The following is a 22,841-nucleotide window of genomic DNA, read 5'->3' as shown; positions in this document are numbered from 1 at the left end:
GGCAAAGCTCTAAAGTTACAATAGGGACTTGTGCTTTCCAGCCAGTGCCCTCACTTTGCTAAACTTATATTTTAATTGGAGAAGCAGCAAAATATAGATGGGGTGGGTGTTCCCCACTTGGAAAATAATACTATCAGGAAAGTCACATTTTAATACAGATTGTGAAGAACCAGACAAAGAACCAGTTCTTAACATGTCTGAGGTCGTGTGGCTGAAATGAAGATGGGAGAATGATTTCAAGAGGATAACTGTCCAGAGGCAGACAGCACGGGTTAGGTCCATCTAGGGAGACACTGGTGGACGGGAACAAGGAGAGTCTAGGTATGTTTCAAAGAAGCAACAGGATTTTCTAATCACATAAAATATCTAAAAGAGAAATCAAAGACATTTTAGTCCAGAACAGTTAGTATAAAGGAAATAATGACATAATGGAGTTTGCTTTAAACTTAAAAATTATATATGGTAATTTTCTATTTATTTACCTACTGACATGCAAACATGCCAGTAAGGGGTTTGAATTCAAGGTCTTGATCTCCCATAGTGTTTTATTCGGTTAGCACTCTACCACTTGAGCCCTGCCTTGAGTCCAGCTTTTTTTTTGCTGTTACTTAGATAAATCTCAGGTACTTTTCTGTCCAGACTAGCTTCAAACTGTGATTCTCAGTACTCAGCCTCATAAATAGTCGTGAGCCACCTGCACTTAGCAATTATTTCATTTCCTACCATTGGCCATATATTCAGTGCATTAAATACTTTTTCCATTTTATCCTGAAATGAGGTATTTCATTATTTTCACTAAATTTTAATTCTTTAGTTTTTCAGAAGTTTATAAGGCTGGAAATTTTGTGGGTTTTTTTAAACCAGAAAAACTTTTATTGTAAGAAACAATGACATTGGATAAAAATGCAAAAAATTGTGCAATTATGGCAAAATGTTTAAAAATATCTACACATTTGCCCCCATAGGACTACAGTACTTACTACATACCTGAGCACTGAACATTGAATGCCATTTGAATATGCTTTACATGGAATCTGTTTCCTCACAGATCACATTCACTTCTTCTCATGCACCAATAAAATCAAGAAAGCATCAACTTTATACGATAACAGGAAACAAAGATGAAAATTAAGGAATACAATTTCTACTTTCCTATATCAAGTCCAGTCTTCAATGTATTACAAAAAAATAGGAAAGTGCTACATACATTCTTCAAATGCAAAAACACAGTTAAAGTGGGACCTCTTAGTTCTGTAGTTACCATTGTGCCTTTTTAGTTTTACCTTACTATGAAAATGTGCCTTTTTATTAAATATCTACATAAACCCACACATCACCAATCTTAGTTTTCTAGGAACTCTTCTGAAACAATTTTAAAAGTGGCAATTTATCCCAGCTATATATAATGTAAACAAATAGTTCTTCATACAAAATTCAAATATATTCTACTCCAGTAGAAAACTCTAAGCCTTGGCTTTGACCCACTATTCTTAGATCATACCCTCAATATAAATTGTAATAAAATGAACAACTGTTGTGCAGATCAACAGAATAATGAACCACAGTGTTGTTCTCTTATATACAATACGGCACATATACATTGCTAACTCAAAATTCTATGTCATGTTTTCAAGTAATACAATTTTCTAAATACAGAAGATTGTCAAAAAGCGGCAGGAAATCTTACTCAACAAAGTTTTACGAAAAGAAAAACTAGGTATTATTTCCCTCTCATCAGCAATTCAAAGCTATAAAAAAAATTATTGAACTAACTTATAGAAATTACCCCCAAACAACATAGAGATTGAAAACAAAAGAAAGAAAAACTGAGGAGGTAAAAAATGTCTGTTAATACTATTCACAGATATTAGTCACACTCTCAAGACCAATAAGAAGAAAGCATATATCTAGCTTTCTAGAACTAGATTTGAATGTTAACTCTATAAATGCTGTCCCCTTGAACTTTTGCTTCAGAAAACTGTTCCTACTTATAGAGGTCTTTGTAAAGCAGTTTGGAAAGTTTCTGAAAAAAATGAGGTATGTGATGTAAAGAGGCAATGTTTGAAATTTGTTTCACAGTATCACATTACAATTTGTGAGAGATCTTTTTTAATACAAACCATGCCACTTTGTTTTCTTCAAGAGAATCAAACTGTTTAGATTAAGGACAGACTTCTATCTTTTATCACTTAAACACATACTAAAGAGTAAGTTATTGACCCAAATACCTGCCTTCTGGACATGAGTTACATTGTCCTTCACGTTAATATTCCTAACTTGGAAATTCATCAGCTGAACATGGGAAATATACGTACTTTGTACCTATAAAGCTGTTCTTTCCTCATGGTTAAGTGCAAAAAAAATGAAATTGTAACTATAATATGAAACATAAACCCACTAAATTATTAGAACACTCCAGGAATTTTCTGAAAATAGAATTTTGAAAGTAGTTGTAAAACTTCACATTATAACACAATGTACTGATGATGTCTAGACCGGCAGGTAGAGCAAAGGACATTGGCCAATAAAATGGCCTCTGGTAGTGCAAACTTGGTATATAACAGTCTTATTATTCTATCTAAATCCAGTTAGACTAATAGCTGACCTATTCTACCACAATGAGCAAGCCTTGTGAAATCACAAGAGTTCAACAGGTAAAATACTATGGCCATGAAACAAATATACTAACTTGAAAGATAAACATAGGTTCAGACCATTTAAATCAATCAACTACACACGTAAATTCTTATTCTAGCACCAGCCACCCACAAATTTAAGCCCTTTCTGGTATTACCAAAAAAAAAAAAAAGTGACAGTGTTAGCACTTGAAAAAGTTATGGACAGAAAGCTGCCACTTTAAAAACTTTAGCTGAACTTAAATATGGGAAATATGAAACTAAACAGTTTACAAGCTCTTTCTGAAACTGATATTTCAGTCTAGTAACAGAATATGTTTAAATCTCTTGAGAACAGTACACAAAAATGTAAATATATATAAATATTAAGAATGAGGATCTAAGTTAGTGCTTCTCTGGGTTAGAGAGGTCACAGCAAAATAAAGTCCTGGTGATATTGCCTCAGATAGTTACCCGTATTTAAAATTAAAAAAATCATGTCAAACTAGTTTGGATGTCTGTACCTAGTAATCCTAACTGCTCTTAAAGAGTGCATAGTTGTCCTGATTCATCTGGTAGCTCCGTGACTTATCACAAAATTATAAAATGACACAATCACTTTTATGCCAGGAAAAAAAAATGATAATTGCACTTTGTTATCTTTTCCTTACTGAAATGAAAACATCACAAAAGTGAAAGCAAATCCATCCCTACACTGTAATCTTTAAAAGCACCCATCTCTGTATAATAAAACTGTTTTCTTCAATGTATCAACAATGCCTCTCCTGACAAGATTTCTCCATATGAGATGTCACACTGATACACATAAGATCTGTCACGTATCACAGAACTTTCTGGAGACACTGAGGATACAGCTTAGCAACAGCACATTCAAAATGGCGGCCAAGGTCCCACAGACGATCTGGGGTTTCATATACTTTAGTCCACTGGTCAGCAAGGTCATCATATTGGTAAAGGGAATTTTTCCTGCTGGTTCTGAAGATATGTTCTTCAACAGTCACTTGAGTAGCTCGAACAAATAAATGGAGTTTATCCTGGAATAGTACCAGCTTAAGATATGGATTTATGGACTGATCACAAGGAAAGTCCTTCTTCCGAGTCCATTTATTTAGTTCAATGTCATAGGCTTCAACAGTAAACATACGCTGATGATTTCCACAGGTTCCAGCTATGTAGTAGATGGAGTTCTTGTATACAGCTGCTAAGCCCTGGATTCTAGGCACAGTCATGGGGGTTAAAAAACCCCAGTAGTCTTTTTGGGGCTCATAGAAGAGGAAAAATTCCCCTAAAAAAGAAAAGAATATGCACATTATCATGTTTGGTTCTCATTGTATTTTTAAGGCCAACCTCTAAAGATTAGTGAATACTTTTCCAAGTATTTCCATTTGTAAATACAATATAACCCAGATATTATATTCAACCTCAATTAGGAGATTTGGAGAAAGTGTACAAATCAGGGGTTAGTTTGGCATCATGGCAGAATAGTTAAGAGCTTAGTTCCATTTGCTCTGACCCAATGTGTATTATAAGAATTTTATTTAAACCAGCTCTAAAGAAACCATAACTAATGGTCATCTATAAGCCAAAATGCATACATGAGGCTCCATCATAGATAAGCCATTACATATTTTTGTTATAACTTAGAAGAGAGGACACAATTATACAGATTTGTGCTTGTTGGCTGTGTTTACATAAATTTTGCTGCTATAATGCAAAAATAAAAATTTCTGGGGCCAGGAGTTTGGCCTAGTGGTAGAGTGCTTGCCTAGCATGCATGGAGGTCCAGGTTCAATTCCTCAATACCACATACATAGAAAAAGCCACAAGTTGTGCTGTGGCTCAAGTGGTAGAGCTCTAGCCTTGAGAAAGCCCAAGGATAGTGCTCAGACCCTGAGTTCAAACCCCAGGACTCAATATTTACCTGAGCACAGTGACTCGTGCCTGTAATCCTAGCTTCTCAGGAGGCTGAGATCTGAAGATCACAGTTCAAAGCCAGCCTGAGCACTAAAGTCTGTGAGATTCTTATCTCCAATTAACCACTGGAAAACCAGAAGTGGCATTGTGGCTCAAGGGGTAGGGTGGTAGCCTTGAGCTGAAGAGCTCAGGGACAACACCAAGGCCCAAAGTTCAAGTCCCATAACTCACACACACACACACACACACACACAAAAAAAAAAAATATATATATATATATATATATATATCAGTAGAAAAATTGGCAACACTAAAAATACAGAACACACACATGGTTTATGGAATGGATTTTCAGTCCATTTCTATTCCAATTTAGCAATAAAAGGGTATACTGACTCAGACTGCCAGTTAAAAATGTCTTTAAGAATTACATATTCCAGAGCATGAGGAAAATGAATTCCAAAAGGAGACCATGTCTTAAAAAAACTTGAAAGACAAAAACATTATACCTAAAGATTTAAATACCTTTGTTAATTAGAATATCTGTATAAAATCTTTTTTTAAAATCTCAATTATATATGAACAGATTAAATTAAGTTTCAATAGTCACAGTGTAGATTTAATATTTGCTATCTGAAATGCTTGGAACTAGAAGTATTTGAATATTAGATACATTTCAGATTTTGGAACATCTGCATATAAATGAGATATCTTAAGGATAGAACTCAAGTCCAACCATGAAATGCATAAACAGTTTTTTCAGTGTATTTGTGATTAGACCATGATCTATCACAGAGGTCCAGCATGGAATATTCCATTTGGGGTGTCACACTGGCACTAAGAAAGTGTCAAATTCAGGAGCACATACAGCACAGTATTCCAACTATTCATGTCAGGTTGACTTATATAAAGAGGCTTTGTTCCAATCAGAAATGCCAATTCTAAAAAAGCTTCCTCTTGAAAACTGTTCTAAACGAGGGTTTATTATTGTTATTTCCAAATTCAACTTCCTACTTACTAATAGTGACATTTTAGCATTGAGTAACGTTGTTTGACTTAATCGCCCAACTTTTGCTTGCATATCACCTGCTCCTATTACAGAATTCCTGATAAAGAAGATAACAAAACTTTTAAATGTGCCAGAAGCGGTGGCTCATGCCTGTAATCCTAAGCTACTTAGGAGGCTAAGATCTAAGGATCAGAGTTCAAAACTAGCCTAGGCAGAAGAGTATGTGAGACTCTTATCTCCAATTAAGAAAATTGGAAGTGGTGCTGTGTAGAGCGCTAGCCTTGAACAAAAAAGCTCAGAGACAGTGCTCAGGCCTGAGTTCAAGCCCTACAACAACAACAATCATAAAAGTTCATCTTGCAATTTTAAAGTCTTCTTTAATAGAGTAAAATCAATGATTAGCAATTAAAAGGTCTCAGGGCCTCTGATTTCTCTTATTTGCAATATGAGCTCAGACTAAATGATCTTTATTCTGGCCCTGAAATTCTACTGATTCCATGCTATTTTGCTATAAAATCTGCATTACCACAACTTTTACATCCCAATCTTAAACTTTATCATTGATTTTACCTCTATCAGTTCAACTGGCTAGCCAACAAAACACAGGAGTGGGAGCCAGTGTACTTCACTAAGGGCGACGGACCCTATCTGGTCATGCTGGAAGTATTATACATGCATTCTTACATTCCAGTTTTTGGCAAGACCAACAAATCCAAACCATGTGTTGCCTTTACGTAAATAAAATAAGGCATTAGAGAATAGGGCTCTTTCTGGACAATTAACTTGATGTTGAACTTAGACCAAAAAGTTTTAGGCATTTCTAGGAAACTTTAAGTCAAAAGAATAGGATAAAGGACATGATTTAAAAAGAAAAAAAAAGGGGATAAGGGCTTTAAAAAAGCATCTATGTCTCTGTTGAGATCCCAATTTTCCTGTTACTTAAAAATAGTAGTATAATGAAAAATTTAACTATAACCAATGTTATATTCAACTTTCCAGAAACTAAAACATGTAAGAAAAAATAAGGAAAACATTGTTCTCACAAATTAGAACCTTATTCTCACCCATTTGCTTTATTTTTACTGTAACGTTCCCAGAGTATAGGACCTCAAATGCTTAAGAGTGTATGTGTGTCTGTTTTGCATATAAATATATTCACAAATAAGGGACTAGGAAAATAAAGTGGTATTTCAAATTTTTTTCAGTTAAAAAATACTGAAAACAAACTTTTCTGAAAATAAATATAAACCTGTGAAATTAAAATGGGAAACTTAAATACAAAGGTTGAGATTTTTCATAACTACTGCAATTACAAGGCTTACATAAAAAAAAACCTTTAGTAGTTATATGCTGATGGCTCACACTTGTAATCCTAGTTATTTTGGAGGCTGAAATCTAAGAAATTTAGTTCAAAGCCAGCTTTAACTGACAAATCTGAGAGACTCTTATCTCCAATTAACCAGAAAAAAGCTGAGAGTGGAGGTATGGCTCAAGTGTTAAGAGTATCAGTCTTGAGTGTAAAAAAACTAAGCAAGTGTACCCTAAATCCACACCCCAGTATCAACACAGAAAAATAAAACAAAACACTCTTTGTTAATTGAGCAGTATAAATCTAGTTAATATTCTTAATTGAGCAGTATAAATCTAGTTAATATTCTAGGTAATACTTTATTCCTTTTTCTCTTTTAAACTAATCCAGTAAGTTGCATAACAGCATTTACTAAATCCTTTGATTATATGTATAATACTAAAGAGCAAAAATAACTATGTTCTAACCTTACTTTATTGATTACTCTTATAAAAAGTTTTGAATTACTTCTCCCAAGTTGCTGAATTATTAGTTATTAAAGAATTTTTCAATTCCTCATAGGTCAAAATACAAGAACATACAAAAATGAAATTTAAGTAATTTAAAGTACTGTTAAGTATTTAAAACCTTTTTTGACTCACAAGGTGACTTTTCTGTATATGTCCTTTGCAGAATAGACCATACCAATGAATTCTTTCTGAGAAACATTCCAGAGTGTTAACAGGAAATGTTACCTATTTTCATATAATTAAACCAGGCTTGATTCAAAGCCACATAGGAACTCAATCACTTTGGCACCTACCCTGTAAAACATAGATCTTCTCTTTGTATTCCACAGCACTATGAAATTCCATTGCAACTGGCATCGCACAAACAGTTGTCCAACAGTTCTCTCTGCTGTCATAGGACTCCACAGATTTTAGGGAGTTTCTCCCATCACCCTCATATACTCGGCCTCCAATTGCATACATCTTACCACAGCAATATACGAGTTTGCAGCCTATTCTGGCTCGAAGTAAGGATGGTTTGGACAGCCATCTATTGGTGGAATGGTCATACATCCAGAAATCATTTTCTGCCTTGTGGTCAATGGAAACCTCACTGCTGCTTGGCCTGTATCCTCCTGCAATGTAAATGTCATTATCTGGTGATACAAGTATCCCAACTTCTCTCAGATCATTTGGTGGTTTGCATAGTTTAAACACTCTTCCTGTGACTACATCTAGACAAGGCACTGTTTGCTTCTTTCCTGAGTGTTTGTGGGCAGCATCAAAACATATTATCATTTCAGAAGCAGTCATTCCAAGCCTCTGTGTACAGCCATTCGTGCTAGCTGCTCCCTTTTCTACACAGCTTTTGACTATAGCTTGTGCAAAGTGAGGTGGAATTTTCTCTATAAATGCATCTTCCATCAGAGGAAAACGTATGCATTTGGCAAAAATTTCAGAAAGGTATACTTCTCTTTCATTCTGTTCATGCTCAAACCACCTTATAATGCTCTCGTAAACATGCTCTTCTCGATCCACGTTTAAATCATCACTATCTAGAATGCTTATCAGTTGGTCTTTTGTCAGCTGAAGAAACTCTTGTTCTTTGGTGACACATAGGAATTTTTTACGAATGTATTCTTTTGATCGATCTCCCAGTTCCTGATGACCATAATGATCAGCAAATATGAAGACGCCAATAGAATTTTGTGGCTCCAGATGACTGATCATATATTTAGCACATTGGTCTTGGATAGAAGGAATCTGGAAGATGCTAGCTGCAGTGAACAGAGCTTGGACATTGGCCTCTGTCAGAATAATTCTAGAAGTGTAGGCATAATTCAGTACTAAATCCATCGATTCAGCTTCCACACCGATGATTCGAACTTCTTTTTGAGTACTCTCTGTAAGGCCACTAGTGAACATGGATCTAAGAAGGAAAAAGTGGTCAGTATTTGTGTGCTGCAACTAAACATTATTAAAAGGATAGTTACCACACAGACAACTTTTAGAAGCTGAATGAATATATTCTAAGCTATTGTGAACAGAATAAAAATTGATCACCTAACAGAAAGATTAAGCTAATCCCAAAAACTATTCTCAGATGTAGTTACCAAAGAAGGTAACTGTGCCGAAGTTGCCGAAGAAAGTGAGGATGGTCTATCTCAAAATGTGCAGTAATCATTTTAAAAAACTGTAACTGCACCAGGCACAGTGGCTCATGCCTGTAATCCTAGCTATTCAGGAGGCTGACATTTGAAAATTGCAGTTCAAAGCCAGCCTAGGCACTAAAGACCTTGAGACTCTTATCTCCAATTATCCACTAGAAAACCGGAAGTGGTGCTGTGGCTCCAGGGTAGGTTGGTAGCCTTGAGTTGAAGAGCTCAGGGATAGTCCCCAGGCCCAGAGTTCAAGTCCCAGGACTGACAAAAAAAAAAAAGCTGTAACTGCAGGAAGGGCTATTGGTCCATTTTTCTAAATCTAAAACAAGCCATGGGAAGCCTTCAGTGGGATTTACTTCACACACCAAGGTTACAAATAGCCTTGATCACCAGAGTAACTGGAATCATTGTGGCTACAGTTAGTCTGACTGAACAAATTCTGAACTAACCCTTATCTTCAATGAGTCTCCGTGTCTTCCAACTTCCATATCTCCTGCTAACCTAGTCCAGAAATCTACTTGCCCTTTCATTCCTTCACAAATGTATTGTTCTTTGCCTTTCTTTGGACTTCACTCTGCTATTCAGATCCCCAGATACATGTAAAATAATAACAGTAAACACCCTTGTTAGTAAACTCTCTTGCTAATTTTTGCATTAATTAGGACCCTAGATCCAGTCAAAGACCCTACTAAGAGAATCACAGATCTCTCCTCAAAAGAAGAATATACTTTAGAGTAGAGTAAACCAAAAGAAGATAGAGTACAGGTTTCTATGTTAAACTGACTTTACAGACACTGGACCTTAAATTTTCCTCTCTCTAGAGGTATCAAAATAATATATTAAAAATATAATCTAATAAAATTCATTTATATCTTAATGAAAACAACAAAGCAACTTATACCCCAAATAAATTATTTTAATTTCATATTAGTAAAAGCAAGATGTTCTTCAAAAGTGCATATTCTCTAAATATTTAAAATTACTATTGTGTTTTGAAAGGTCTCTTATTACTTATATGAAATTTACTTACCCTTGAACATTTTGAAAACCCTTCCTTAGAAGTCATTCAAGTCTTCTCAAACTTAACATATTCACCAATTTACATAAATATACACATAAAAATAATCACAGGGTAATATGTCTTCTAAAGAAAATCTAACATTAACACATCACTGATTCTTTGAAAATACTGATTTTTAAAATGCCAACGTCTTCCTTGAAGGCCAAACTTTTTAAAAAAAATTTAAATATTATGTTCTAAAATCTAAGTGCCAGTGATTGCAGAGATTCCCTTCTTGAATACTTGTTTGTTAAACCTATCGTTTGAAATATGATGTAAAAATCAGTTAATAAATTCTTTAATAAAAAAATTAAAATATCAGAACCTTCTTGGCCAGAATAGTAAGCAGCTAACACCTGTCTCTTTAAGGTAATAATCAGTTACAAAAATCATTTATCTTTTTTACCCTTCCTTTAATGATTCATTCTAGTCAATCCTTAAAATTAAATATAAAACAAAATATAGCAAGAATCTCTTCAGGAAATATATTTATTATAAAATGCATAATAGATACTTCTCGCAAGAATCTCTTCAGGAAATATATTTATTATAAAATGTATAATAGATACTTCTCGAGGAAATTAATCTGTTTCTTGAGGAAGTTAACCTAAGACTAATACTCAAGATAACTGATTCCAAATCCTGCCTATTTTAAAGAGCTATTATTTAAAATATTTTTAAAATATCCTTAAATGGGAACATTTCCAGTCACTTTTAAAGTTTCCATCACATATATGGAGGTATTTTAAAAAGAAGTATGAAAAACCATAAAAGTAGAAGGACACAGCCTGCTCCTGCTAAATGACTACTCATCTCTTGAGTTCTATTTTTACTTTGACGGTACAAATTTTTAAGATTACTATCACAGGATTTTATTATTAAGAACCACAAGTTTTTTGGGCCGGGAATTTGGCCTAGTGGTAGAGTACTTGCCTAGCATGCACGAAGACCCAGGTTCAATTCCTCGGTACCACATACATAGAAAAAAGCCTAAAGTGGTGCTGAGGCTCAAGTGGTAAAGCGCTAGCCTTGACAAGTCCAAGGACAGTGCTCAGGTCCTGAACTCAAGCGCAGGACTCAGGGAAAAAAAAAAAAGAACAAAAAACGTAAGTTTTTTTTTATGTGTGAGCTGGTCTTTCAATTCAGGTGCTGACTTATCTATACAGCTACCAATTAAAAAGAAAAATAAAGTATTTCATTAGACAGAGTTAACTTCTGTAGCTCCAGTAGGAGAACATTACCTCACATCCTTTTATTATGGTAATACTCTAGCCTGAAGCAAGCTGGTCTCCCAGACAGAAGTAGTCTAGTGTCCAAAGAGTTCTCTGTTCTAATAGGTTCCTCAGGTAAACTCTAAACAGTGGAAGCCCTTCCTCTCACAAAATCCTGAATGGCAAAAGTTTCTAATAATCACATAAATACTAATTCTGTCAAGTCACTGGGATCATGAAATGGCCATGACAGATTCCCAGCTATTCTAATTTTTCAGCCTGTGATGCAAGATTCAGAACTACATTAAATGTGGCTCAAGTGATAGCACCAGCCCAGAAATTTAAGCACCTAAAGTTCAAATCCAAGTACCAAAAAATACTAAATAAAGTAAAATAAGTTTAAAAGATATGAAGTATGATTTTTAGATTCTACATCAGGAGTAGAACTAATTCCAAGAAACTTAGGTTTAAAACTTAATTCTTCAGATTTTTAGCTACACATCTTTATCTGAACACACCTATCTTATGCTCGGATTTTCCAAGCATTTGTTCAAAATTAAGAACACATACTTGGTACACATACTTCTTCAAAGCCCACAATACATATACATATAGCCCACTATACATACAACTATATTAACTGATATAATGTAGAAAATGAAATTTTAGTAACTTTAAAGTTTCAGTATTTTTACTGCTCAAATCTAATATATAATAAAGTTTCAAAAGAAATTTTAATCTGATATATTGGATACATTTGTATTTGGTTACTTGAAATTGGACAGGGAAGGGGGGAAAACCAAGTGGGGAGGTGGGGGGGAGGGTAATGGGGACCAAGACATGTGGAAGGATATCAATGTATGTGAATTAATGCACCTTCTATCTGGCAAATATCATGCAACCCTTTTATTAAATACAATAAAAATATTTTAAAAAAGATTGAATACTAAAAAAAAGAAAGAAATTTTAACCTAAGTATAAAAATATCACCAGTAGTTTTCATTGCCAGACCAAGCATTATTTTCTCTTTATGTGAATTTCATCTTTTTTTTTTCTTCCCAGCTCACTATCTTGTGATAATGCATAATATTCCAAATGACCTATCCTCGTCAAGTCTAACTGGTGATATCACAAAGGATCAGAATGAAGTAGCTATATTTAACCCGGCGTTCTGAGAAGAGGAACCAGAAACTACTGTTTGGAATGTTATACTTCTAAGTTCCCTATCAAGTAAGCACCTTCAGCAGGAAAAGGTACATTTACAGTGTGGCTGAGAACGTTTTACTGTTCATGCATGCACCACTTTGGGATCCTGAAAGGCTTATAAATGAGAGCAGTTGAAACAAAAAGTTATGCTCAGGCAGGAAACTATTTTTTCCACAAACTTCTTAAACTGGGAAGTTATTTTTCAGCCCCAAATTTTAAAATGTGTACTTCTCAGTATTTTATGATAAGCAAAATACATAATATAGAATGAAGATAAACAACAACAAAGCTAAAAAAAAGCATTAAAATAATTGGTTTGGGGAATCAATAGATACAGAAACTATTCCACTCATTTTTCATTCCACTGCTTTTACCCCTGTTAAAAACAATCTATGAGCCAAGCACTGGTGCCTCACACTTGTAATCCTGCCTATTAAAGAGGCTGAGATTTGAGGAGCATGGTTCACTGGACAGGAAAGCCTGAGAGATTCTTTACCTCAAGTAACCACTAAAAAGCCAGAAGTGGAGCTGTAGCTCAAGAGGGAGAGCACTAGCTTGAAAGAAAAAGTCCAAGAACAGAATCCAGGCCCTAAGCCTCAGAATTAAAGGTACAGAAGAAAAAGCAAACCCTCTACTGAGCGAATTCTCAAAGAGTTACACAAACTAAAGAAATACATATCATGGGGTATTTTTTGGAACGAATTCTAAATTGGCGTTGTGCTGCTTAATACGGACGTTACTAGCCAGCCACCTGGACTATCTGAACACTCGAAATGTCTGAGGCACGTGTTACTAAATGCTTAAGTTTAGTTTTAAAGAACTGCAGTTTTGTCACATGTGACTAGTGACAGCCATCTACGATGGCACATATAAAACACACACACACACACACACACACACACACACAGACGGGCCACTAATTGAATTAGAACCACGTGCTTATTAAAATACAACCTGTTACTAATTTAAACATATATAAAATATATATTTAAGCATTTCATATATATATCTATGTAATATATATATTCACATATACATCCTCGCTGGTTTCCTTTTATTGTCCCTATAAACATAGGGACATAGGGACACCGTGAAGGGGAAGGGAGCCCGGTGCAGAGAGCAATACAAGTTTCTACCGTCTTCATACCTGAAGTAGGGGCTGATGGCAGCAAGAACGTTCCTATGACAGGAAAATGTTTTCCCGTGATCCACTTCCACTATAATGTCTGTCAACTGTCCTTCATCGTACATTGTTTTGAGTTGCTTAAGAATACTGCAAGCATGGAAGGGGTCCATGGTCTCGCCGGCTGGATCTGAAGGTGCGATGCCATTCGGTGTTGGGGAAGACTTATTTAAATCTAGGAGAGAAATCGCACAACCACCAGGAGGAGTTCCAGACAGCTGCCGCGTCGCCGGGGGCTGTCAGGTCGTCTCGAGTTTGGTTTACGTGTCCGGTGGGGTCTCCCCCGCCCCTCCCCTACACAAACCGGTGACTGTCTCCCCAGAACCGCGGCGGGTCGGAGGACCGGGGACGCCGAGCGCCACAGCCCGCGGCCGAGCCGGCTCTAAGGCCGCCCCGCAGCAGCCGGAGCCCGGCGAGCCCGAAGCGCCGCGCTCGCGGACCGGACGCGGGAGGCGGAGCCGCCCCGAGCCCGCACGCCGGCCAGGCGACCCCAGAGGGAAGCCGGGCGGATGGCGGCCGCCGGGGTCCCCACAACCGCCTCGCTAACGGCGGCGGGCGGCGGCGGGTACCCGGGCGCCCCCACGCCATTCATCATCGGTCCCCCCAGCCACCTTCACCTCGCCATCCTCTCCGGGTCCGCATGGCGACCTCCTGAGCTCGCAGTTTGTGCCTCGCCCCTATTTATTCCCCTCGCGCCCACCCTCCAAAACCCCTCCTGGATACCGAACTACCCACCTGCCGACGCAGCCATTTCTAGTTGGGGCCCGGCTCCAGCTATTTAAAGAGGAAATGTCATTTCGTGCCTCTCGCTCCCGGGTTCCGGCCCTTCCAAGCTTCTCCTGACCAATAGAGTGTCCTATGCATTCTGGCTCCGCCTCCACATTACGGATTTTTATCGCTGATTGGTCGAGGTATGGGCATATGCCTTTCGGGAAATGTAGTTTTCTTGCCCACGCTCCCGCGTGGTCGGGTTCGGGCAGAGGCCCAAGACGGGGATCCCTGTTGGCTGGTTCGGGCGGAGGTGGGGAGCGCGGAGCAGGGGCGGAACACGCAAGGTCTGCCGGGAGAGGTAGTCTTCTGGCAGAGGAGACCTGTCATTCTGAGGAGCTGGAGCAGGGGAAATCTCTTTTAGAGCGAATTTCCCCCATTTTTGGCCTCTTTCCTGGCCTCTGGCTCATTTTTTTTTAACCTTTCCATACCTTAAACTTCCTGCCAATGACTAAGGTTACGCTATGAATCCAGGCTCTGCGTGAGGACTGTAAAACCAGAACATTATGGAAATGGACAGGAGGGCTGCTGTGCAAAAAAGGCAAGGAAAATATCCCATACTTAAGGAAAATTCCAGAAGGCCCCAAAGCAAATGGTGAGTGACCGGTGACACCCAACTGAAATAGCCTCTCCTTGGCTGGGTGCTCCGCTTTCCACAAATTGACTCCACTCCACTCCAGCCCGACTTCTCTCTACAACCCCCGGGCCCACCAGCTATGGATTCAGGAAGCCAGGTGCTGGTGGTTCACACCTGCAATCCTAGCTACTCAGGAGGCTGAGATGTCAGAATTGCGGTTTGTAGCCCCGCTGGGAGACTCTGATCTCCAGTTTAACCACTCAAAACGCACCACTGGTGCTGTGGCTCAAGTGGTAGAGCACTAGCCTTGAGCTCAAACAGGCTCAGGGACAGCGCCCAGGCCCTGAGTTCAAGCCTCACAACCAAACAAAATAATAATAATAGTGATGATGATGACTCAAAATACTTTGAACCTGGAGACGGGAAGATTACTGATTCTTTATCTGCTATAGGTGCCTTCTTAGATAAGACTTAAACTCTTAGTTGTTTTTACCTAAAACATGTGGACACTAACCCATATTTCGTCTACTTCATAGGCTGAAAACCTTTTAGAAGAAAGAAAAACATGTATTGTCCACCGTTTTGATTTATTTTACCTGTTTCTTGCATCTAACAGGGCGTTAGACATATTATAGATACTTGATATTTTTGAGTAGATATGAAGCACAAATGACTAAGTATTGAAGACTGCTAGGCCTTTGCATATAAGGAATTATCCGTGAATAGGAAGGAATTTTTAGTAGACACATGGTCATAACTTCAAAAGATTAAACAATGAAACTTTTCCTTTCAATCCCCCTTTCCCCCACCCCCAACACATTTCTCCCCCTCTTCCCTTCCCTCCTTCCCTCTTCCTTTCCTCTCTCCTCTCCCCTTTCCTTTCCCTTCCTCTCTCCCCCCCTCCCCCTTCTCCCTTCTCTCTCCCCTCTCCACTTTCATTTCCCCCCTCTCTCTATCTTTTAATCCCTTCTTCTCCTATAGGCCCTGGGGCTTGAAGTCAAGGCCTGAGTGCTATCCCTGAGCTTTTTCTGCTCAAAGTTGGCACTCTACCACTTTAGCCACAGCTCCATTTCTGTATTTTTGGTAATTTATTGGAGATAAAAGTCCCAAGGATTTTCCTGTCCAGGCTTTCCTTAGATTTCAGCCTCCTGACTAGCTAGGATTAAAGTGTGAGACACTTGCACTTGGCTGAATGTCTCTTTTTCTTCATCTCCTTATCGTGAAGGTACAGATGGAAACTAAGGCCTCATGCACTCTAGCTCTGAGCTAAACCCCAACACCCAGATGAATTTAATAAAGGATTCTGGAATTTAAGTTATAATTAAGAAAGACAAAAACTTTAACTCAAGTTAGTTCCCAGTCCTTTGACAATTTAAAGCTCAAAATACTAAAGTTTTACAAAAACTAACAAGACTTGGGACTGGAGTTTATGTACATTCCCATACACTTACCATTCTTCTTTATGAAAACCTTTACAGTATAGTTCTGCATGGATGAATTTGATTTAACTTTTGTTAATCATAACTTTAAATTTCCACTTTTATTAGTTCAGTGTATTAAAATAGTAAAGATTTTTCTTGTAATATTGGTAAATATTATGACATCAGTTCTCAGATTTAGAGCATGCATCATTTTAGATGTACTTAAATCTTATTATTTACCCCAAATTCAGATTTCATTGAATATCTTTTCAACTATGCAAAAATGTCTCTTACTGCTTAAGAGACAGTTGGCCAATTATCTGTTTATTTTTTTAATTGTGAGGATCTCCCTATGTAGTCTGTTAAACTGGCTTAAATTCAAATTTCAACCTCAAGCTCCCCAGGACTGAGATTACAGGTGTGGATGTACCACCATGCCCAGAACAGTTTTCTGTTTCAACTACCTAACAACTAAGTTGGTAATATTTCTAAGTTAATGAAAAGAACATGATCTGATTATTTGACCCACAATATTAATAAACGTGAGAATGGACAGAATACACAAAAGAGTATAATATAAACTCAATGGAATATATGAATGAATATAAATTCAAGAAATGAAAATTTTCCCATTACAAGCTTGCCATTCACTTGACACACTATAAATGGACTCCATAGCAAAGATTTCATTATCACTATGGCACGTTTCAAAAAACAGCTAGAATAAGTAAAAGGAAAATGAGAGAATAATCTTATTCTCTCAATGTTCTTTTAAAATACAAAGAAGATTGTGTTTCAAGGTTGATCATAAATAACCAGACTCTCCCATTTTCTTTTTTTTCTTTTTTGAAGCATCTTTTTTTTATTGTATTTAATAAAAGGGTAACATGATATTTGCCAGATAGAAGGTGCATTAATTCACATACATTTTCAAATAAGGTTGATCTAATTTCAAATTTAAGTGAAATCTATTAAAAACTAGTGCCAAGCCTGGTTGCTTCTTCCTATAATCCTAGCTACTTAGGAGGCTGTAATGTTCGGAATGTGGTTTGAAGCCAGTTCAGGAAGGAAAGTGTGTGAGACTCCTATTCTCAAATAACCACCAGAAAACCAGAAGTGGTGCTGTGGCTCAAAATGATAAATTGCTAGCTTTACAAAAAAAACCAAAAAACAAAAAAAAACCCTCAGGAAGAGTTCCTAGGCATGAGTTGAAGCTCCACAACCAAAAAAGAAAGAAAGGAAGAAAGAGAGAAAGAGAGAGAGAGAGAGAGAGAGAGAGAGAGAGAGAGAGAGAGAGAGAGAGAGAGAGAGAGAGAGGGAGGGAGGGAGGGAGGGAGGGAGGGAGGGAGGGAGGGAGGGAGGGAGGAAGGAAGGAAGGAAGGAAGGAAGGAAGAAAGAAAGAAAGAAAGAAAGAAAGAAAGAAAGAAAGAAAGAAAGAAAGAAAGAAAGAAAACCTATTGCCAAGCTGAAAAGGCAACAGAAAAACAAGTTGGATTTCTCCTTAAAACCATTTTCTCCTATATTTAGTGTTTACAGTGATATTTTAGAAGGATGAAGATTGAAAAACCAAACCAGAATATTTGAAGAGCCTATATTTACTCCAAATTAAATGTTTATTACTTTTTACTATAATGTTCATTCCCTAGAAACCCAAAACGAAGAGGGCTGCTGTATACGAGAGAGAGAGAGAGAGAGAGAGAGAGAGAGAGAGAGAGAGAGAGAGAGAGAGAGAGAGAGAGAGAGAGCGCCTTATATTTAAATATAACAAAGATGAAGGATTAAGAAAGCAGCAATTTTGAAAAATGCTAAAGTTGCAGTCACCTTGTTTTTTCTGCTTCTTCTTTAAGGGAATAATTTTCTAACAGTTATCAGCTGTGTTCAGACTATTGTTGATAAAAAAACACACACAACACAAGAATGATAGCAACTCTGATGAAAGAGGTATAAAAGAAAATAGGACTTCACGTCTACAAATCGATTCTGCAGTTTTCCAATTTCCCTGCTCAGTACTGGTTGAAGCTGTGAAATTGACCAGAGCTATAAATAAATGAAAGTAAAGAGAATGCTTGAGAATCTTACCTCTCAGCAAATGACAGCTTATACATTTACAACCTCCTTGATGTGCTCAGTGTGACATTTTTCCCTGCTAAATACTTCAGTGTTGTATGGATTCCTGCCTGAAATAAAACAATGCACTTGTTATTTCCATATAAATTTAATATATAGAAGATAATGAAAGCATTTTTATAATTTTCTAGAACTCTATATATTATATATAATTTACTTTTTTTTTCCTACTAGGCAGTTTTGAATTTGTGGTATTTTTTAGTGTCTTCTGAGGTGATTTAAAGATGCAACATGGCAATGGCTGGAAGACTGCATTTGATGGATATGACTGAATTTGATCATACTAGGGATATAAAAGCATATTCATTTTTAAAGCATTAAGAATTTAATATATACATGAATGAGAAACTGTGAAGCTAATGGAATGAATATTTAATTCCCCCCAAATATTTATTGGCATCTCTTCATTTACATGATATGTAAACATTGCATAAGGTAAGGTTCCTGATGAAAGAGAGGAAGGAAAGAAAGAGGAGGAAGGGGGAAGGAAAGAGGAAGGGAAAGAGGGAGGGAGATGAGATTGTCATTGACTTTAGGAGTCAAATGAAAAGCAAATAAAAAATGAGAGGTAGATGCTAGTTAGCAAAAACTAAGTATTAAGGGTTTCAGAAGGGATTCTACTTAGCTAGTATAAGATTTTTATCTGTGCTTCAGAGGAGGATACCTTACAGAAATATTTATCAAAGTTATGTAGTAATTTCTTGCCTATTTGCTGTGACTTGACCTGACCTAGGAGGCAAAGCATTGTTCCTCCTTTAATATTGATGAGACTTAATTGAGGAACTGGACAATGAAATAGAAATAATAGCTATGTGTTGCCTATTTTGTTTCACTTAAATTTATGTCTTAATTAAATTTTATAAGGACGTTGTTACAAATGAGACTAAGGCCTGCAGACCTCATCCATAGTCATATAAGGTCTTTGCTTTCAGAACCAGCTCTCACATGGCATAGAAAGTTCTCTGAGAATGATACAGGAGCTTTGTTCATTGTAATTACTCAGTTCCAGACTGGTGGGGCAGCTCTGGGCCACCACACTAGGAAGTAGCTGTGGTAAATTGCACACTGGCTTAAGTTTTCTACCTGCAGCGATGTACACCAGTCCCATTCACCTTTCATATGGCCACCAAAACTGAAGAAACATTAAACAAAGCCCAAATGTACATTTCCAGAAGGAAGAAAGCCAAAAATACTTAACAATCAACACTGATACACATGTACTAGCCACTCATAGTGACAGAGACATGAGCAAATCCAAGAGAGTGAAGTGACCTTGCAGGTACATAGGCAATCTGTGGCATACACACATATGACAATAAACTCAGTATTGTTATGATTGGTTTATTCCAAGCATATGAAAAAATGACCCAACATATCTATTGCAAAAGTTCCCCACAGGTTGATTTTGACCTCCAGGGATATTTGAGAAGGTAGGAGACAGTTTTTGGTTGTCACATTTGGAATGTGGGTGTTACTATGGACACCTATGAGTAGAAGCCAGAAATATGCCCAAATAGCTTCCAATTCATAGGTTGGCTTCCTACAACAACTTATCCAGCTCCTAACATCTACAATACAGAGACAGAGAAACTGTTCCTTCCTCACACATTCCCAAATCTATGGACATGAAAAGGATGTCTCTGAAATGCCTACAGTCCAAACTGAATGTCCCAGCACGCATGCCCGAGTGCTCTACAATCATACAATTCATGGTCAGGCTTACAGGAGTTTTATTCCGGTGTGGATTTGGGACATTCACCTTGAGCTCCAAAGAAGAGACTAGATGTCTTTTGTCTTTGACAATACATTTAGATTCAAATTTAAAACCGATAGCCCCACATAGATTTCTGCATGCATTTCTTGATTAAGCCAAGCCTAGCCTCAAAGGAAAAAATAAATGTGTCATATAATTAACTACTGCCCAGTGATTTGATAATAGGCCTTATGTAAAAACTGTGAGGAGTCTGAAACAGGAAGACATTTTCCTAAGAAATGTCTATCATAATAGGAGCAATCAGGAAGGTATTGACTGTAAAGGATCGAGGAAATCGGGTGTATTCTCATTGAGTTTGTGAGACAAGCTTTGTCAAACAAATGAATGCAGGTGCAAAAGACATAAGGAAGGAGTTTTTTTGCTTAAAGGGTAAGAATCTACAAGTGTACTTCACTAACTCATGTCTGATCATATTAAGAATCAAGTTGTAATAGAATAGGTTTAAGATTTTTTTTCTCTAATAGCAAGTTTTGTTTACTAGTCTGGGCTTGCTGAAAAAATGGCTCCAGAGCTGAAGATATGGTGATAAGCAGAATGATGTTTTTGATAATTTGTGAATCAGAAGGCAAACCTTGGCTGGCCATATGTTAATTTTAATGGCTGAGAGGAAGTTCATTTGATCAAGCTGAGGACTGCACACAGCTTATGGTCTAAGAAACAGTTTAAGAAAGCCTCAAAAATGTTTGGAATGTACAGAATCAATAAACTGCTCATTTTTCCAACTGTGTTATCCCACTGACTCCTCTAGGAGTTGAAGTTTGTAGTATAGATATAACTTAAATATTTTATTAATTACTCAGGCTAAGACAGGTCAAGGGAACATATCTTAACACAGTTTGAAATCGTCATTTATTGAGCTTCCACAGGTTTAGGAGAAATTTAATTGCTATATAAACTTTATTTTTTTAAAAAGATGCTTTTCACATTTGTTTTTGATGAATCCAGCCATTCCTCCCAATTCCTGGCCTCTGTTTATTAAATAAATGACTTTTGTACAGGCACTCGTAGCTCATGCCTGTAATCCTAGCTACTTAGGAGACTGAGATGAGAATTGTAGTTCAAGGCCAGCCAGGGCTGGGAAGTCTGAGACTCTTATTGTAAATTAACCACCTGACAACAGGAAGTCGATCTGTGTGGCTCAAGTGGTAGTGTCAGCCTTAAGCAAAAGAGCTCAAGAACAGAACCCCTGAGTTTAAGCCCCACAATCAATCAAAAAAAAAAAAAAAGAGAATTTGCAAGAGAATTCTAAGAGAATGCAAATTCAAGTTTTAGCAACTATGGGCCATGATTTCTACCACTTATTGTAAATGGTTTGGCTCAAATATTAAGTACTAAAGTACATACATATGCATAGAGGCATATGTGGCAAAATATTAATCTGTTAGTACATTTATGAGAATTTTTGTATGACTTTCATGGGTTAGACAATTTTCCAATTAAAATAAATAAACAAAAACTCCATACATAAAGTAGATAGTAGAAAAGGAGGCTTCACTATCTAAACTCCAGCTGACAATATTGTCATCTCATAGGAAGAAGGGGAGTGAAGGGGGAGAGACAAGAAAGGAGGGGAAGGAAGGGAAAAAGAGCAGAAGAGAGGAGAGGAGAGAAGAGAAGAGGAGTTTATATAGAGAAAGGGAAAAACACTTTTTATGATTGTGTGTGTATGAGTTCCCAGTTGGTTTATCAGCTTCCAACTCACATGTTTTTAATCTCCATCTTCCAAATAGCAGGCATTACCAAGCATGCATTATCATGATTGGTGGAAATAACTTCCCATAAAGCAAAATTTTAATGACTCTCCCTCCATAAGCTATGCTGAAAAGGTGGATTCTGACTCAGAATATATCTTTACATTTAAACTACTGGACTCAAATAGTTACCAGGTAATACTGATTGCAGGAAATTTCCATGGCTACTTCCTTACTTCATTCAATTCTATTCTATTCCCCAAGCAGGTAGGGGTTCGGCTATATGATCTTGAAGAGCTATAAAAAAAAATACCCATTTCTATGACTTGTGTTTTCTAATTTTTGAGCTTATCTTGAGAAAACAATGGAAAAGATGTGGGGGAAACCCTTCAACTCCAAATGCTCATTCCTGTTTGGTTTAAGAAATCAACAGAGTGGAAAAAGCATTCGGGCCCACTTTTAGAGGTATGGCTGAGTCATCTGCTGGCTCAGCATTGAATGGAAGAATGTTGTACAATGAAAGAGGATGATTGTTGCAAAAGCTATGTCAAAACATGGAACCGTATATTATGTCCCGAAAACAAGTGCCCATGTTGTGAGTATTGATTTAAACTGTAGAAAATATGCCTAAATAAAAAGACTAGAAAGAATTTCATCAGGATGCTGTGATGTTATTATAAGAACAAATCATTGATGATCAAAAAAAGTCTTTACTCTTAAATGATGGATATCTTTACAACAAAAATATTTTGATCTACTTTAACTCCAAAATTTGAACTTAGGTACCTTCATTTTGTTGTTGAAGG

General features: G+C 37.0%; 1 protein-coding gene across 2 annotated transcripts; it reads right to left on the bottom strand.

Moving 5' to 3' along the window:
* Window positions 1-732: 732 nt before the first annotated feature.
* Kbtbd8 (kelch repeat and BTB domain containing 8) lies at window positions 733-14,512 on the bottom strand. Of its 2 annotated transcripts, XM_090323793.1 has the most exons (5): window positions 14,413-14,512; window positions 13,642-13,852; window positions 7,671-8,785; window positions 3,489-3,921; window positions 733-1,096 (listed from the first exon to the last, which is right to left on the bottom strand). In XM_090323793.1, the coding sequence occupies exons 1-5, from the start codon at window positions 14,426-14,428 to the stop codon at window positions 1,093-1,095; spliced, it is 1,779 nt and encodes a 592-aa protein (XP_090179919.1). In that variant the 5' UTR covers window positions 14,429-14,512; the 3' UTR covers window positions 733-1,092. The 2 variants fall into 2 exon arrangements, with proteins under 2 accessions (XP_090179919.1, XP_090179908.1); XM_090323782.1 differs by having other exon boundaries at window positions 735-3,921.
* Between the last annotated feature and the right edge of the window lie 8,329 nt (window positions 14,513-22,841).

Source organism: Megascapheus bottae, chromosome 2, assembly GCF_031878675.1.
Source record: "Megascapheus bottae isolate mThoBot1 chromosome 2, mThoBot2.hap1, whole genome shotgun sequence".
Classification (NCBI taxonomy): Eukaryota; Metazoa; Chordata; class Mammalia; order Rodentia; family Geomyidae; genus Megascapheus; species Megascapheus bottae.
This window is presented reverse-complemented; position numbering and strand designations above follow the sequence as displayed.

Coding starts and splice junctions, on each gene's coding strand:
- Kbtbd8 (XM_090323782.1), bottom strand. Junction 8,786..13,641: donor GCCATCAGCCCCTACTTCAG/GTATGAAGACGG, acceptor TTTCCTTCTTAG/ATCCATGTTCACTAGTGGCC. Junction 3,922..7,670: donor GAAGATCTATGTTTTACAGG/GTAGGTGCCAAA, acceptor TTTCTTTTTTAG/GGGAATTTTTCCTCTTCTAT.